This window comes from Megalopta genalis, chromosome 2 (genome assembly GCF_051020955.1).
Source record: "Megalopta genalis isolate 19385.01 chromosome 2, iyMegGena1_principal, whole genome shotgun sequence".
NCBI classification, from domain to species: domain Eukaryota; kingdom Metazoa; phylum Arthropoda; class Insecta; order Hymenoptera; family Halictidae; genus Megalopta; species Megalopta genalis.
The window spans coordinates 34,206,553-34,225,431 of record NC_135014.1 but is presented as its reverse complement, the minus strand read 5'-3'; the positions used below and the strand labels follow the sequence as shown (position 1 = coordinate 34,225,431).

At 43.3% G+C, this 18,879-nt stretch overlaps 2 protein-coding genes across 2 annotated transcripts in view; one reads left to right on the top strand and one right to left on the bottom strand.

The window, feature by feature from the left end:
* Nucleotides 1-12,978: 12,978 nt before the first annotated feature.
* LOC117225409 (galactose mutarotase) lies at nucleotides 12,979-15,320 on the top strand. Its single transcript, XM_076528591.1, has 6 exons — nucleotides 12,979-13,065; nucleotides 13,269-13,446; nucleotides 13,529-13,702; nucleotides 13,969-14,210; nucleotides 14,820-14,967; nucleotides 15,024-15,320. Exons 2-6 carry the CDS (start codon nucleotides 13,321-13,323, stop codon nucleotides 15,216-15,218), a joined length of 885 nt encoding a protein of 294 aa, XP_076384706.1. The 5' UTR covers nucleotides 12,979-13,065; nucleotides 13,269-13,320; the 3' UTR covers nucleotides 15,219-15,320.
* A 1,079-nt stretch (nucleotides 15,321-16,399) lies between these two features.
* Nucleotides 16,400-18,879, bottom strand: part of LOC117225280 (fibrillin-1) — a 45,182-nt gene continuing 42,702 nt past the window's right edge. Inside the window, exons 39-42 of the mRNA XM_076519227.1 lie at nucleotides 18,757-18,861; nucleotides 18,480-18,632; nucleotides 18,218-18,403; nucleotides 16,400-17,661 (exon numbers count right to left, since the gene is read on the bottom strand). Coding sequence (XP_076375342.1) covers nucleotides 17,440-17,661; nucleotides 18,218-18,403; nucleotides 18,480-18,632; nucleotides 18,757-18,861 — 666 coding nt within the window. The 3' untranslated portion in view covers nucleotides 16,400-17,439. The remainder of the gene's footprint in view (nucleotides 17,662-18,217; nucleotides 18,404-18,479; nucleotides 18,633-18,756; nucleotides 18,862-18,879) is intronic.

The following is an 18,879-nucleotide window of genomic DNA, read 5'->3' as shown; positions in this document are numbered from 1 at the left end:
GTCAACCTGCCGCGATTTCCATCGGACAACCCTTGTGACTACCTACCTTAGGGGCGGTGGACTTTATTTATAGTTCTGCAGGTATTCGCTATTTTTGGAATCGCTTTTCTGGAGATCTTCCGAGCAGTAAACACACATTTTGTTTCTTTGGATGTTCATTGTTGTTGGTAATTTTTATGATATTTTTATGATATTTATTTTTATGATATTTTTATGATATTTATTTTTATGATATTTTTATGATATTTTTATTATGTTATTTTTTATGATGTCATGAATATTTTCACTTTCTAAACATTCGGAGGAGGCTATTAGGGAGGGAAGGGGGGAGCGTTTCTTTCTAGCTTTTTTAGTGGACCCCAGACACGGGTAGAGCATAAATCAGAACGAATCAGGTAGTTGCGAGAAGGTATCCATCTGCTGGCGAGCGTTTCTCTGATGGATCTTTTAGCAAAATATAAATTTTCCAGCTGAATTACAACGTGCAATTCCTGATTTAAAAAACTGATTTTCTCCATTTTGACGGAGTTAATAGATTGGAGACAATCTTTAAGTAAAATATAAATCTTTCAGCTGAATTACAACGTGCAATTGCTGATCAAAGAAACTGATTTTCCATTTTGACGGAGTTAATAGATTGGGGACAGTCTTTAAGTAAAATATAAATCTTCCAGCTGAATTACAACGTGCAATTGCTGATCAAAAAAACTGATTTTCCATTTTGACGGAGTTAATAGATTGGAGACAGTCTTTAAGTAAAATATAAATCTTCCAGCTGAATTACAACGTACAATTGTTGTATAAAAAATTGATTTTCCATCCTGACGGAATTAACAGATTGGAGACAATATGACAGTATTTTTAAATCCAGTATTTTTACATCCATACACAGGTTATTTCATCTAAGACAGATCACTTAATTATTTTCTTCGCCTGTATACTAAATGATCGTGTACATGTATGTGGAAAATCATGGATGATTTTAAAAAGGACATTGACAGAACACAATCAGAGATTACGAATTACGTGGGGAACTAAAAAAGACAATTAGGTATCTCATTTTAGCGCAGCATTATCTCCAAATTTCATGAATGATTCTGAAGAAGACATTGATAAAACACGTTCGGAAATTACAAATTGCACCACGAACTATTCAAAGAGATAATTAGTTAGCCCGATATAGTATTATCTTCAAACGTAAAATATAATCTCAAAAATATAATTAATAAAACAATATTAAAATTATACACTCTTACTACAATCTTTAAATACAAAGCCATCGCATTTCTTTGGTTTGACATCTTGCGGCGAATCTCCGAGGAAGATTGTTCAAGTAAAAGGCTGCAAGGTAGATCGTAGAGGGTACTGATAGACTAATCCGCGGCTCTCCGTCGAGTAATTAATCCGAGCTCGCATGTCGGGTCCGTCTTCGTCTTCTCCTCCCAGCCGTAGAAACAATGAGAGAGGAGGGTTCGAAATCCGCCGGTTCCTTTCCTGTGGGAAATCTGGGGAACAATGGAAAAAATCTCTCGACGACTGGCACTTGGATTAGAATGGAAAGCAACAGCGGCGAAAGGAGCGAGCGGTGCCCCTTTCCCAATCTCGACTCACCGCGCCCTCGACTCCCAAAGGACATTCAGCAATGCGACCGAATAAAAGCTCGCTCTCTGTCGGTGAACTGCATTAGTCGTTTGTGCTTTTGTTGTCGCGGAGGCGCGTACGCCTCGGCGCTGGTGTCTCCTTACTTCGATTCTCGAATAATCGATTAAGCTTCCTGCGTTTTCGAGCGCGGCCACCTCGGCCGGGCGGCGGCCTTGTAACGTTGCTACGAATCATCCCGGATAGGATAAGCATTCATCTCTAACACGCTTAATCCTTCTCCGGATATTTATTTCTGATCGACAAACGGCGGATCTTTGTGCAGAAGTGAACGTTTCTGTCGTCGTTTATGTGAAACAGAAGTTTCGTAGAATTGTACAATCGTGGAGAAATATATGCGGACACCTAAAGTTCCTAAAATTGCACCAAACGATTCGAATTCTTTTGGAATTGTAGAAGGGATAGTTTGTTAGACAACGCATGGAACATTTTTTGCAAAAATTATAATTAGATGGAAGAATAGAAAAAAGTAAAAAATCACGCTTGTCAACTTCTTTGTCTGAGCAGATAACGAAAATTTAAACAATGCATTTTTTAATAATATATACAATTATAGGAATTTATTGTTTCTTTGCGCTATTTTAGAGAGATGTACATTCTTCTATCCGATGAATAGATAGAGGATCATTATGGAAATTCCGATTTTCGTATGTTATTTCATAAGTCCTCATTGGAAAGGTTATATAAAAACATGCCTTTGTAGACAGCGTCGAGCTCAGCTGTTCGAGCTTCCAATATAAACCATCCTTCCAATAATCCCAATATCACACACACAAATCCACTACCTCTCTCTCTCTACTACACAGGCTGTATTCTTAATTGAAATTAACACAAATCATACATTATAGTAAATATTTTGGAATTGTCTTATATACCGTGTATGAATAATGTGTATAAATTTCATTGAAATCAAATGACACATATCCGAGTCAGAAAGACTTTATTTGATGTAATAACATATTGTAGAGCATAAAAGTATTCGAATTGCGTGTTTAACATTAATCAATGGCAACATTAACTGAACCAATCAAATATTTAGTATGAAGTTGAACTGTCAAAAATATTATATTTGCTTTCGTGAGAGAATAATACCATGCTCCAAAAAGAATAATCCTTATCGGTTATTATTTGATAGACTGTCAAGAATAAACATTCGGTAGCTGAAAATATCTTCAGCAGTTTTACGAATTGGGAATTAATTAGTGAGCGTCAAGTAACTTCAAGAGGAAGCATTTTTTAAACAACTTCTTTAATACAGTTCAATAATTAAAATTCTAAAATAAATACATCGATATAAAATTGACTGTGAGCAAGCAAATGTGTGTAAGCAAATGACCAAAAATATTGCAAACGAAATATGATTAATACATCGCACCATTCTTCGTCATCTTTCTTGTCCAATTATCAATCTTGCAACACGTCGAAACTCTTAGAATTCAATGAAAGAAATTAGCGAGCGTGCTCGCAGTTTAAGCTACAGCTTCGTTATGAAGCGTACCGCGGGGCGGCATAAAATATCCCCCTTTGAACCAATTACTACCAAAATCCGTTCCCATTTAAAGGCGCGTCGATGGCGTTCGTCGTCGAGGCACAGGACTGTAGAAAAACGGGATGGGTGGGTGGGTGGTTGGGTGGGTTCGGGGCCGGGTGTCGTCGACGCCAATAAGAGAACGGTAAACAGAGGGAGGAAGCGATTCGAAGCGCGAAAAAGAGGGGAAAAGAGGAGAGGAGCCGGACTCTTCCGGCTCGTGGAGGAAAAACTCTGTTCGACGGTCGCCATTCCGTCGGTGCTGGTCCCGGGTAGCGGTGTGCACAGGGTCCGAGCACAGACGCACACAGTCCGGCCGCCACCCTGCACACATTCGCCGAGGGCCGGTTTGTATGCAGTTGGGTGCAAATTGGTATTGAAAAATCTCGAAGTCAATTAAAACTCGAGATACAAAGGATTTGGCGAGACAAAATACCAATTATCTCATGTCCTCCGTCTATGCCGTCCCTTCGACACCCCCGGCCCGCCTGGCCTCGAAGGGCGGCGAATAGGAGGGGGAGGGGGCGGCGGCGGCGGCGGGGATCGGGCGCTTACAAGAACTCAATTCCATTAAGCATTGAAGTGAGTAAAACGAGGCAGCTCAGCGTGGATGGGCATCTATATAACGCAGCTTCGCATCTCGGTTATCTACCTAATAAAGGTTCGACTGCCGCCCCCACCGGCTCTTCGCTCACCCTCCGCGACATAAAGCATGTGCCAGCGAGGTGTCTGTGAGACAATCCCCTGGGATGACAATGCTTATCCCACGTGTGAATGCGGCCGATGCTTCCTAGGTAATTTAAGTATAGCCTCGAACGGCCGCCCCCCCCCTCCGGACCGCCCCTCCCTTTTCACCACCTTGCCATCCACCTTCGGCCATTCGAGGAACCCGCATATCTTTGGCCGTGCACGTATGAAAACCCCGTTGTCCTCGTTTAATGATTGCCCTCAGCGACGAAATCTTTTCGCGACCCCCACCCCTACCGAGCTGCGCCGAACCAACCGTCTCTCTCTCTCTCTCTCTCTCTCTCTCTCTCTCTCTCTCTCTCTTTCTCTCTCTATCTCTCCGCCGAGCGAGTTTTCGAATGAGCCCGAGATCCGGGAGCCTGGGGAATCTCCGTTGATGTTTTCGCTCGCGCCCTATCGAGCTATTGCCAAGGTCGATCTCTATGGAAGTGCCGTGAGAATCGCGGGGGCCCGGCACAATGGCCGGCTTTGTCTCGCCGGAGATTACGATTCCGAGAGTGCAAGCCCGCGAATGCGCGTCTCCGCTCCGCTCCGCGCCACTCCGCCTCGCCCCGATTCGATTCGACTCGATTCGGCTCTAGCTCGCGGCTGATATTTCTTTTCTCTCGGCTCTTGTGTCTCGCGCCTGGCTCCCGAACTCTTCTTTGGCCCGCGGATATTGTGCGTTAGTGGAGCAAACCCGAAGAGCAGCCTGAATAGACGGATCAGCCCGGCCAGTTCGAGGAGCCGCGGAAGAACCGGTGACAACGGGTCGCTCGATGGGCATTGAATCGACAGTGAACGATTAATCGACTACCCGACAATTAGTCGGATGTGGGAAATGAATTGTTGCTGCTCCGGGGCGAGAACCGCGGTGCCGGTTCAATGCGACTGGCGAACTTTGAGAAACTTTGCGCAGCCAGAGACGATGGCTGACGCTGCGATTATGTCGGTTGCGATAGCGCCGATGCGTCTGCGGACGGAATATGTACACCGAGATTGATTTTTATGAACAATTTATCGACCTTTGTTCTTTTTACATTTTTCCAGTACGATGTTTCACTCGATACGAAATTCATACAGTGGAAAGAAGTATTAACCCCTTCATGACTAAGGGAAACATTTTTACGTATTTTAAAATTGGTGATTATCGTATTTAATTATTGGTTAGTTTCGGTACAAAACGCAATCTACCAGCATGCAACATGTAAAAAGCGGGAAAAAATGGACGCATAATATAAATATGTATTATACTATGTGCAATGTTCATCTCTGCTTCACAACCAAAAGAAATTACTTCGCAGAATATCATAATTAGCACATTATTTTGTGTCGTAATTTGATTTCATAATTTTATATTGTTTTAGTTAACATTTTGTTGTAATAAACCAATAAATAAAAGACATTGCATAATATAATCCTAACCGTAATTTGTGTTACCTTTATAGTGCATTAGGAAAAATATTTTCCATAAAATTCCAAAGTAACTACACATTGCTATGTATTTTTCTTATGATTTTTATTTATTTTACATCTAATCAAACTAAAATAAACAATTACATATTAATAGTTACTCTTAGCAACCTTATGGTCCTGCAAGGATTAAAATATGTTCGAAAGATTGACATGAATCCTTTCTATGGGAAACGCTCAGGTTAGGTACGAATCACCGTCGCATATCAGACTCACCGAAGTACAGCAAGCGATTAACATTAAAACTACCGAACCCTAATCGCGATTTATCTACATTGCTTCATAATAATGCCAAAATTGGATTTATTTAAACTTCGTTCAATTTTGTCTAAAAGTTTCTCGTGGAAACATTTTCACAGCATCAAGAATCGTAAAAGGAAAACAGAAACCAGTCGTTTCGACTGGTTCGGTAGATTTATTGTTGACGTGACAGAAAACGTGAAAATCCTAAAGCTTATCTCGGAGTTCTCTATTCCAGGAGCATGACTGTCCCGAAGAATTAGCGGTCGCTTCGCTACAAAAAGACCACCCAGCGAGCCTAAACGTCGCACGGGTTCCCTGAGCGAGCCGGCCATTGGATTGCTCGCAGGGTGCCATTTCCGTCCGCAAATCGGCTCCGCCGAGAAACAAGCGTTTCAGGGTCGATCCCGGGGCGTCTCTCGCCAGCCGGCAGAGTCCCGGCTAATTAGTAATCGTCCTCCGCCTCGGTGAAATCTGCAGGTGCCTCGGTGTATCCAGACAGCACGCCGAGCGTGTGATTCGGATGCGCCGGATAATCCGCGCGACGTTCCGCCGTTGATTCTGCAAATTAAGTCGACTGCTCGGCGCGGCCGGGCTCGAGGCCGTAACAGGGGGGATGGTCGTAGGAAACACGGGGGGACGGGATCGCACGGAGGCGGGGGTCGGCTGGTCCTGGAAACAGGTGGGGCAGAACGGAACGCAATCGCAGCGTACTTTGGGTGATTATAGGCAATCGTAAAAGTACCAGAAAGCGACGGGTAAGAGGGAACAAGACAGGGGCTGCCGGGGGAGGGGGGTGGGTAGATGGAAGGAACGTCGGCGGGGGTGGATGAGGGATACACGGGCCCATGACGGCGCTACCTAACGCCACCCCAACGTACACGCTCGAACGCGTTGCGTAATTAGCGACTGCCTCTCCGGTTTTGTGGGTGGGCGAGGGGGTTGCTGGGCGGCCTGGATAGCGAGGGTGAAGTGGGCGCAGTGTTAGCCTGCGTCAGGATTGGGCCACCACCCCCGAGATACGTGCTCGCGCGAACCGACGACGACCGGTTCGCAGCCCGGAACACACGTGTGCGATCCACGGGCTGGTTCTCGATGTAAGATGGTGCTCGTGTTTCCGGCAGAACCAGCTCTACACACCCCCGGCACGATTCTCCGCAGCCGACTTTCTACGGCTTAGATTTTTTCGCCACCGCACCGTCGACGATGCGAACCACCCTGAATGTTGTGACACGTTTTAATTCGAGTGCGCGATTTGGATCCCGGGGTTCGTTAATCCCTAATGCCCGGGCTTATCCCGAGGGGCTTCTTTCGTGTCGTTAAAATTCTACGTTCTGTTTAACGTAATTAGCGTGTAATCCGGCGTGCACGACGTAGTTGTGATTCCTTCAATGTATCAGGACCGCTACTGCAAATCCTCGCGACTGAAATAAAGCTGCGGATTTTATGCGTTTATGGCAAAAATGAGTGGATGAAACTGAACACAGTGAAGAGATTGAAAGAAGCTAAGAATGTAGTTGCACCAGTTTCAACTGAATGACATTATTAAAGAAAGGAAGGAAATTGTTTTTGGCTCATCTGTCTTGCAATTGATGGGTTGTTGCAATATATATATATATAATTTCAGTTTTCCAAATAGATAGCTTATAAAAAGAAACCGAAATTACTTTTGCAACAGTCCAATAACTGTGATTCCGGGTGGCCGAGGGATAAGGGGAGGTCATCGGTTAGGTGATATTTTTTTTACATTCGTTTTGAATGACTATTTTCAGGAATGCTACTAGAAACTTGCGATTTTTCTACTGAATCTACCGAAGCGTATAAAATGATTAGTATCACATCTTTTTGTCTCAAGAAGCTATTGAAATTATAAACAATCTTTTACAGAAAATGTTTGAATAGATTTTTGCATTCGTTGTAATCAAAATCGCGCGGAAGATCTCACTATAAATAATAATAAAATAATAAAAACATCAACAAACCCTTAAGCATTCGCACGTGCAAATCCATGGAATCGGAGAACTCGTTTCCACAGATCCAGATGGAACGACGTATTTCGAACGATTATTACGAAAAAGATCGTGCCCGCAGTCTAATCAGCACCGACTCCAGCCGACCTCGCAAGCACCCCTAGGAGTCCGAGGTCTGGCACCGGGGTCCGGGAATTGCCTGCGGAGGAAGCCTCTCGCACAAACGGCGCGTAACGATCAATTATCGAGCATAACGCTCGGCTGGCAATCATTACAAAGCGGCAGCGGATTTTGCTGCGTAAACAACGTCTTGGAGGGCGCGATTCTCGCGCGAGTCGGCCGCGGATCCGATTTTCTCGAGTGGCAGCCGTCGCGAGCGTGAGAGAGAGAGAGAGAGAGAGAGAGAACGGGGCTCGAATTATGCGGTTCGTGGCGTCGACACTAATCCCTGTCGAAACACCCCCGCACTCGGCGGCGCGAGGGGCGAGCGGGGGCCTGCGAAGCGGGATGGCGAATCGAGGAGCCGGGGGGCGGCTAGGAGAGGAGAGAGGGGGCCATCGTAGCCGACGTAGACGCAATTAATGCAGGAACGGGGTGCGCGGACGCCGAGGGTGTTTCGGGGAGGGCATCGTCGCTACGCCGCCGCGCCGTGAGACGTAATGACTAATTGAGATTGGAAAAGAGGAGGGAATAATGCGATCCGGGTGGTCACGGTAAAACGCACTTTTTCTTTTCTCCTCTTCATCCTTCCGTTCCCTCCACTGTTTCCTCCTCCTCGTCCTACTACCCCGACCACCCCCGCCGTCGTTCCTCCGACCGTGTCGATTACAAAGGATCTCTCGCCTGCAGGCACACCAATGGAATTACGGGGACTACGTTGTCGCGCCGCGCCGCGCCGGCAGGCTACCGGATCGACGGCCCCCGCTCGATTTTAATGCGATCGATTTAGCGGCAGAACGACCAGCCGGCGAACCTACGCCCGCGATCTATCAATTTTCTTCCGCGCGCTCTTTTTTCGGACCAGCCGGATGACGCGGCGCCTCTGATTAAAGCGACTCGATTCGTGGAACGCGTCCGGCAAGTGACGGAATCACGACGTCCTAGGCGAGACACTTGCGAGCCGGGCTTCGAAACAGCTATGATGTCGGTTTCGGTGTACCGAACATACATAAAATTGATGGGAAGTCTGAATAAATTCAATCTTATTTGTCACACACACATTCTTATAAAGTAATAGGTATACAATTTTTTAGTGCTTGGTACGTTTAGTGCCAAACCCTTTTTGAACCATAAATTCAACCATACATATGCTTCGTGAAGATTAGTTTTCAATGAAGTTGTGTTTATTGTTATAAAATTAATGTTAATGTTGTTAATTTTAATGTTTGGCTATCTTAATTACTGCAACTCTAACGCTGGAACTACCAAACCCCAAAACATGTCTAATGTATACTCTTTTATAACAATAACAAAAGATTAGATTGATTTAAACCTTGTACGATTTTTATTATATAATAGTATATGCTGGAATGAAAAAAATTCCTATGTATATATGAAAATTCCTGAATTAAACATCTTCATAGAATCAGGAATTGTAGAAGAAAACAATCAGAAACCAGTCATTTTGACTGGTTTGGTAGTTCTAGTGTTAAAGGTGCTTGCTTATTTTAACCATATTTAAGATGAAGAATACAGTTGAAAGCACAGAAGATCGTGCAGAAAATCGGGGAGAACAGTTAGGAGAATCGGCGATGCAACAAAAACTCGAGCAAAATTGTGTTATTAACCGCCCAACAATCGACTCGCACACAGAAGCAGAGCCGCAGTGGAGCCGCTTTGAGATCGTTCCCGCACTTACACCCAATCATCCCATTATTCACCCCGAGTACCCAAAGCAGACATCAAAAGCCATCATCCCGCGCGCACCCTCGTCTGAAGAATCCCGAAAAACCGCTCTCAATGACCGGGGAGCACTATGCTTCCGCAATCTGATCCGCCTGGGCGACTGTGATCGGTTTGCCGAAAAAAATGGGCGGAATTCCTATCTTTGTTAGTTGCGAAATAAATATAACAGCCCCGGGGAACCTCAATCCGCAGAAATTGACTTTGCAAAACGGTATAAGTATACTCTTGGAACTAAACAGTTGCAGAATTATTTGACAATTAATGGTGGATTGATCGGTTATGATTTTGGTGTTAGGAGATGGTTGAGGACTTTCTTCCATTTTCATAGTTTATACGGACAAATTGAACATCTGCTGCAACCACGTTCGAAGAAATTCGCTTCAAGATGTATCCATTTTGCAGTAGTGCAAATCCTGTGATCATATCTTCTGTTTTTATTTTCATTTCGATTGGAATAATCTTCCTTTTGGTTGAAATGGAGCCTTGGAAATTTATATTGTCGTTAGTGCAAGATATTGATTGTCATTATTAAATTGTAAATCTTTATGCAAAATACAAATTTTCCAAGACGATTGTGAGGGGCAGAAATGAAATAAGAATAAATTGTTTCTTTTAATCGTTTTAATAAACAGAAAATAGTGTAACTATATTATTAAATTCTCCTTATGCGTTCACAATTTTATATTTCGACTATACACATTTGTTATAAATGCATAAAAATAAAATAAAATTCCAAAATTTTAGCCGTTTAATTATTATCGAACTCCGTCCAATTTTATTCATTTTTCAAAGCTATTTACTGTACACTGTATTGACTCTGACCAATGTTTCACGACATCCTGCACAAAGTCCGATTATTATAAACGATTTCGTACAACATTCCTGTTCACAATTCGAAGACGCTAAAACTCCTACCTCCGTCAGGCACAAACAGACTGACGAAACGAATCGACTGACTCAAGCGAATATTTCAGGACGCGTTACAGAACGTCGGATTATTATACGCGACACGGATTCGTGCAACGCTGCTGGCTTTCCGGAGTCTAAAGATAGCCGTGAACAATGTCAAAGCGACCGAGTGTCCGTCAGCTCATGGTAACATCCCCGACATACCGCCGCGTCGACTATACAAACAGAAAATCGACGATTGTGCAGGATCCCTTGCGATTAATTAGACTCCGCGAACGGACAGCTACTTTTCCCCAATATCGTGCCCGTTTTCTTGCAAATCGAGCACCCCCGCCTAGCCAGGCCTGGCCCCAGGCACTTCCTCGTAGCATCCATCAGCGTTCAGACAATCGCGGCCGCGTGTTGTGACACGATTTGTCACGATATCGCGGGTACGGTCCGCGGCATTGATATTGTGCCGGGTACAATCCGCATCCAAGAGCGAAACAACGATTCGAGCAAGCTGGCTAGGCGGCTAGCGGGGGGTCGGAGGGTGGTCGGGAGGATGGCAGGAAGGAAGGCAGGAAGGAAGGAAGGAAGGAAGGAAGGAAGGAAGGAAGGAAGGAAGGAAGGAAAGCAAAAGGAGAGGACGTTGGACGGAGGCGGGAGCAGGATGGGAGGAAGAGGAAGGTAAAGCAAGCGCAGTAACCAAGCCGAAAGAGAGCGAGAGAGAGAGAGAGAGAGAGAAATCTGTCGCATGGAAAGCTGCCGTCGCGCGCGCGAGTGTTCTCCATTCGTCGGCGCTCGGCTCGTCGACATTAAGATAATTACTTTCCAGCAGGACGTGCGCACTCATTGTTGCCGGTACCGCGGCAGAATGGCATTATGTATTGTCAGGAAGAAAGTGAGGGAGCGGCTGGAGGCGGTTTGGGGGTGGCCGGGGGGGGAGGAGGAGGAGGTAGTGCGAGCCCGGGGGCGGACGAGGGGGCACCAGCACACCCCGCCTCGGTATACGTTAGCCTGTGGGTGGAGCATTATTCCGTCAGTTCCATGTTTCGCCATTGAAACTAGCGGGGGTTGCTTTCCGTTTCTCGAGGAAGACTGCCGGAGAGGGTGGGCATCTACCCGATGTATCCAACGGCTTTTCTGCCGGCGACGCCATTAATGTAATTATTTCCAGCGAGTGTTTCCAGAGCCACGGAACGGTTCGCGGGAATCGAGACTGATCAACCCGCCGCCGCGAAAGAAAACGACCGAATCCTCCGGGACGCTCCCCGATGCCACGGCCTTGCCTTTCTTCTTCTTCTTCGTCGCCTCCTTCTTCCTTTTTCCTCGCCTCCGCTTCCTTTCTTCCATTTTTGTTTCCGTCTCCTCCCTCGCGCCACTTCCCACCCTCCCCCTTCTCCACCTCGCTTCTTCTACCGGCAGCCGGCTGGTTTCGCGAATTTTTCCTTTTCGGTAGCCGGTCGCTTCTTTTTCGCGCGCGTTCCCGGCACACACGCGAGATCGTTTTCTCCCTCGGTTGACAACGGGGGCTGGGGACGCGTCACGGCCGCGACGAACCGTTAAAACGAGGCTCGCTTGTCGGATTTGTGTCGCTCGCTTGCCGCCGCGATAATAGCCCGATTCCGCGTAATGGATTTCGCTCGCGGCTTCGCGCTTTGGCGATACTTCGCGACACTTTGCGACAATCCACCGGAAGCCGCGGAGACTTCTGCTTTCTCTTCGTCTTTGCCCGCTTTGTCGAGATTAGTTCGCCAGGGCAGATCACTGCCGGAGGCTTCTTTTGTGACTTTCGGATGGGTCTGCAGAAGTGTAGAGCGAGTCGGGCAAATGCGTTGACAGTAACCGTGCCTGTCAAAATGACCGGTTTCACGGTTTTTGTTTTCCACTTATCGAAATTCGAATGAAATTAGATTCTGCAGATAGTCCGATATATTCAACCATCTTGCTTTTTTTAGAGCTGTTGAGAATCAAGTACGGTTTAAAACAACTGTAATGCAATTTTTCACATCGGAAACGATGATTTGATCTCCACAAAGATCGCCCTTCAGCCCTCTGTCCCTATTGCAACTGTAAGTGTAGAATCAGCAGTGTACAAACGATACAACAAAATTGTTAAAAATATTTCGAATGCGTCCCCATAAAATATTGCAACGCCATGGGAACTTTTTATCGCGTTCGGAATGAAGTTGCGAAGTGAATTTTTCTGGAATGAAGTTGCTTCGTTTTGGGACAGGTGTCTGTGATCAGTAACCTGTTCGAGCGACATGTTTCGATGAACAGAAATTTCAGTGGTTCTGATTGAAAAATTCTAAAAAATATGTGCTAAATATGACTAAATTTATCGTGCTAAATTAGTTGTGTAAAAGAAATTAAAATTAAAATGTCTCTGCACGAAACGTTCATCGAAGAAGATGGATTCGGTATGATGCCAAGACCCAACCATAACAGGCATAAAACGAAATTTGATATTGTTAGAAGGTAAGTGTCATACGATTATTAAAAGGAGATATTTATAAGTTGTTGTTCTTAATTTTGGTAGGTATACTATGACCAATAAGCACAGAGCGTCGGTGCAATTGATATCGTGGGGCGCCACCATCCAGTCGATCAAAGTCCCGAACAAGTATGGCATTTTGGGTGACGTTGTTTTAGGATTCGACGATCTCGAGGGTGAGACGACTTGTCATAATGATCACAATATCACAAAGCGCGAAGTAACGTTCACGTAAAATTTCATTTTCCTCGCTTCAAATCTCGATGAACTCTTTTTTTGAAAATTCTGCACCGCATGATTCTCACAATCGAACAGCGTTGTTGCTGTCGTGGGTCGATAACAATGCTACGAAAATATAATTAGGGTATTTGAAGAACAGGTACATAGGAAGCATAATCGGTCGAGTGGTGAATAAAATCTCCAATGGTACGATGACAGTGGACAATAAGGATTACTCGTTGTCAGTGAACTATAGGGACGGTTGCAGTCATTTTCACGGTGGCTATTGTGGCTTCGATAACGTCAATTGGCAGTCCTACATACGGGGAAAACACGTGGTAAAGATCTGTAATTAATGTTTGATCGGCTGCCTTTCGGCGCTTCGAAGTTGCCACGAATTGCAACAGTTTCGTTGCGCAGGTGATGACGCATCATAGTCCAGCGAATTGCCAGGGATACCCAGGTGATATGTTGATACAGATCAAATTCTCTTGGACCGACGATAACCAGCTCGGTATTAACATCCGCGCACAAGCAACTCAGCCAACACCTGCCAATATCACTACTAATTGCTTGATGAACCTTGCCGGCCACGTAAGATCCCATCGCCGTAACTTATTTGTCCCTAAGAATACCGTAAAAATACCATTGCGAATCCTACCGACTGTGCAACATTTCAAATCAGTTAATACACAGCATAATTAAACAGGGAAGAATTGCATGGCATTGTTGCTTAATTTGTTGGAACAATTGTTATGTTGACTATCTCAATAATTTTTGACAAATCTAATCCTCGTTTACGAAGATTGATGATGATTGTAAGCCGAATCAATTTCAAGGGTTTGTTAAAATTCTCATAGGCGACGGGCCCGATCGAATTGAAAAAACACGTGGTCTCAATTAACGCTGATTGCTGGACCTGCGCGGATGTCAAAAACAATTTGCCGACAGGCGCTATACTTCCTGTCGATTATGAAGTCTACGATTTACGTTTACCGACACAGCTGACCAAGAACCGGCTTTACAACGTACCAGGGGGTGGTTACAACCAGAATCTCTGCATCACCAGCCCCAGCTGTTGGTGTTATCGATTCCACGCTAGGTAACTCGCATAAACGTCGAATACACCGAACGTTCAGTGTGCTTTCGTTGCTGAATTTTTTGGGTCCTTCAAACGTTGTGCGATCATCAGACATAAATCTGTAATATTCGAATCTAAATTCAATTAAATTTCAATTAGAAAGGAAAGTTAGGCGACTATTAAACTTAAATGAATATTTAAATTTAGATTAGAAAGAAAAGTTATGCGATTATCAAACTTAGATCAATATTTGAATTTTTTTGCAAATATCAAACTTTGAATATTTAAATTTAGATTAGAAAAAAAAGTTATGGAACTATCAAACTTAAATGAATATTTAAATTTAAACTAGAAAGAAATTTCTGCAAATATCGGACTCAAGCGAATATTTAAATCAAAGTTAGAAACGAACGTTATGCAACTATAAAACTTGAACGAATATTTAAAAGTTAGTTTAAAAGTTGTTTAAAGTTAGAAACGAACGTCGTGCAAGCATAAAACTGAAACGAATGTTTAACTTAAAATCGCTGACAAAAGCAACGCCGACTATCGAATTTGAATTTTCAATGTCTCGAATTACATTTGAATCGATGTTAACGCCGCACACGTTTTCACGGATTGCATGTGAAGGATTCTGCACCCGACCTCCGGAAGAACTTTAGAAGTTTACTCGAATCAACCGGGTCTTCAGTTCTCAACCGGAAACGACCTACCCGATCCTGAATGCGTTTGTCCCCCCGATTTCGACGACGCGTCCGTCTACGACAGCCAAGATTGTGTTAGACAATTAAAAATCTTCGACAATTTGGCGATTTCTATAGAAAACGTTTTCAGATCGCCGACCTCGTGGACACAGACATTTGGGGGAAAGATGGCGTCCGTTACCAGAGGCACGGAGGGTTCGTGTTGTCGCCGCAGAACTATCCTGATGCGATCAACATAAGCGATTTTCCTTGTTGCGTACTCTACCCTGGCAAGGTTTACGCGCATGACTTGACGTTCAAATTTGGCCTGCTTTCGAAAATTTGAATCTGTTAAAATCGAACTGTCAAACAACTCGAATCACTCGTTTTAATAGCTGTAATTAATAATTAATAGCAATAACCTAATTAATAGCAAACCTACTACTCGCGAATGAACAGTTTCAGATTGCTTACGCGCGCGTTGCAGTTAATGCGATTGTAACGATCTTTTAATGGAAAATAGTTAACCCTTTGCACTCGAAGCTATTTTAACTGTAGATATAAAATCATTTTTCTGACTTATAGTATTTTTATCTTATATGACAAAATGCATTTTACGTATATGAAATTGACTCTTGGGACCCACGCAACAGTTACACTCTTTACAATTTGTTAAATCTAAACTTTGTTAATATCAGAATTATCTGAAAACGTGATCTAACAAATTTTAGTGGTGCCTCAGAGTCACCACTCGAGTGATGAGGGTTAAATAGCAAAGGGTTAAATACATTATTCGAGTACAAATTACAAGAAAAATTCCGAGCAATCTAAATAATTCTGACATTTTTAACACTAGTCACTGTTCAGTTCAGTATCGATAACTTTCGTGGCAGTCAATAATGGTCTTGCGACGTTTACCATTGTCCTAGGTTTTTGTTAATCGGGGAGGGAGCTTCATAGACACATAAGCTCGTTGATTTATAATACATATATTTGTGAACGACCTCGGCTGGAATAATCTTCGCATCCGGTGTAATTGTACAAAACTAGCCATAATAAATCCTATTCACATATGTGTCGGCACAACAGTCGCACGCTACACCTTGCGTTTGCCATCGGCCGACGTAATTGTCGCCGCACAGCGATGTCTAATAATTAAGTTGTACATACTATCGTGACGATTAACTATCCTTACGTAATTCTCTTTCGATTCTCAAGCGAAGGCACACTTCTCCCTACTCCCGACTTCTTCACGAAAATTCGAACCACAAAACAACGTTTAATCTTCTCGACGATCACCGTTCACGTGATCGATTACGATTACATGCATTACGATCGCCGTCGCGTGCTCCAGATTTTCGCCACCGAACTCGTATATAATTTCACCTCGCTACTTGCTAGTTATCCATAAATATATATATATATATATATATATATATATATATTATATATTATATATATTATATATATATTATATATATTATATATATTATATATATTATATATATTATATATATATTATATATATATATATATATATATATATATATATATATATATATATATATATACATATATAATATAAAGCTACATCTGTGTGTACATTCACTTAGGCATAATAGACAAAATTCGTTTCCTTTTGTACATCCTTAGCGTGTTAACTCTACGTGTTATGGTCCGCGTGGCACGGGGTGGCAGTATCTTATGGCAGAGAGATTGGTGAGACAGCACCGACTGTCCGTGCGTCTATTGGCAGACATTGTTTAAACATATCCTTGCGTTCGCCGAGCTCTTATGCAACGAGAGTGTCTCAGAAACGAAAATCCTTCTCAATATACGCTTTCAACAGTTGATCACGCTGTTAACCATTCATTCTGCTGTTAAATATTAATTTGTCGTTGACTAATTGATTCGCTGTTGAACGTTAATTATGCTGTTGAACATTAATTATGTCGTTGAACATTAACTATGCTGTTGAATGTCAAATGTATTATCGACTAATTAATTCGCTGTGGGACGTTAATTATGCTGTTGAACATTACTTGTGCTGTTGAACGTAAATTATGTCGTTGAATATTAATACCATCAAATCTTAATTATGCTGTTAAACATTAGCAATGCTGCTAAAATTAATTACGCTCTTAAAGAACGTTCGTTAAATGGAATCTTCGACACTCGCGTCGCGAGACCTCGACCACGCCAAGAACAATTAATCTACGCTCGATCTACGGTATCTAAGAACCAGAAAATTATAAAACAAAGGCGAAGGCAGTGTTAGAGAATGAATCGCGACCATGCACAGCTACGTTCTATATAAAACAGAAGAACAAAAACATAATTATTTGGCAGTGGAACGACGCAAGTCTGGCGATGTTTCTGAACACAAATTTCATACGTCCGTAGGACTTATCGTAATTCTCGGAAACGGAATCATTTCTCGTTCGTAATACTCTCGGCCTAGCGTATTATTACACTCTCGTTCACCGTTTCGATCGCGTCGTTTCGGTGGTCGTACCGTGGAAACGTGGAAATTGACTAATTCGAACCGAAGCATACTGTCCGAAGCGTTACTCGGTCACTATCAAGTGAATCCTGAACGTGAGAGGCCTCTCCCAGACTTCGTTCTCCTCGGTGGTGTCGTTTCTCGAGCGGCCGTGGATGACCAACCGGAAGTGGCCGGGTTCCTTCATCCTGCTGCGGAAATGGAGGGCCCAGACGCCGTGCTCCTTCACGATTTGGAAGTGGTTGTCCTTGTCGCCGTGTGCTATCGTGTACTCGATGTTCTCGTCCTGAAAACGAACGTTAATTAATCGATAAGAATCTCGCACGAAGCGAAATTAACCAATAAAAATCTCGTCCTGTAAACGAACAAAAATGAACCAGTAAGAATCTCATCGAATGAACAAACGGAAATTAACCAATGAGAACATCAATTAACATTAATCAATAAGAACAATAACCATGTCTCATTAGACTGCAGGTCTTTATGCGAAATAAAAATTGTCTGCATTGATTGCAAGATGCTGGAAGTTAACAGATAATTATTTCTTTTCTTAAACAGTTTAACGAGTTGAACGTAATACCACAGTGTCTTTAAATTGTTTAAATCTTCTCACAGTTTTCAAATTCATCTACTAATTTTTATCTGATCAAGAGTAATAAGAAAACTTCACTGAAGTTTTAACTCACTCGCTCTCACTCAGTTTAACTCACTTTTCGTGTCGTTTATCTCAATATGGTATTTAGAAAATAGCTGGTACTTCTATTTATTCACTTAATTATTATAATTAAATTAATTAAGTATCGTTAGATCATATTTAACAGGACATTAGATAAAATGAGAACCTTAACAGCCGGCTGGAGTTTCACGATTCTCATTCGGTGCCTCGTCTGCATCAAGCTGATCTCGAGGACGTATTCCTCGCCGTGATGGTGTCTCTTCGCAGTCCCCGCGAATCGCCTCTTCGTGATCTCACTTTGTTCCATCGAATTCAATCGAGCGCCTCTTCTGTGTCTTCCGTTGCCGTTGATCTATTCAAAGAACATTATTTGATGCTTTTGTCTCGGTTGTTTTCATTGATAAGCATTTGGTATTGTGAAATGGCACCTTGCAAGAGAAGCAACCTTCTGTAGATATCGTCTTATTATCCGCCAGCGGTATGTGATAAGGATCCGGATTGATGACGAAGGTGGGAGCATTGCTGATGTCTTCGCCGTAGCGTCCTTGTGATAGAGGATTTATGGTCGACAAGCAATGGCCCTGTGACATTAAAGTTAACACACTTGTTAAATTCTTCAAATTATAATTCACTCTTGGGTTTATTAGAAAAAAGTGGGAAACTGATCAAATGTATTTTCGAAAATTATTCTCTACGATTACGCACCTGTCCGATTCGTTGATAACCCGACGGACATCCGCAGATGAAGCCGCTCGCGCCATTCGGGGTGCATCCGAATGCACAGGGGCTGCCGAGGCACCCTGCACTCACCTGCAACCATTTAATTCA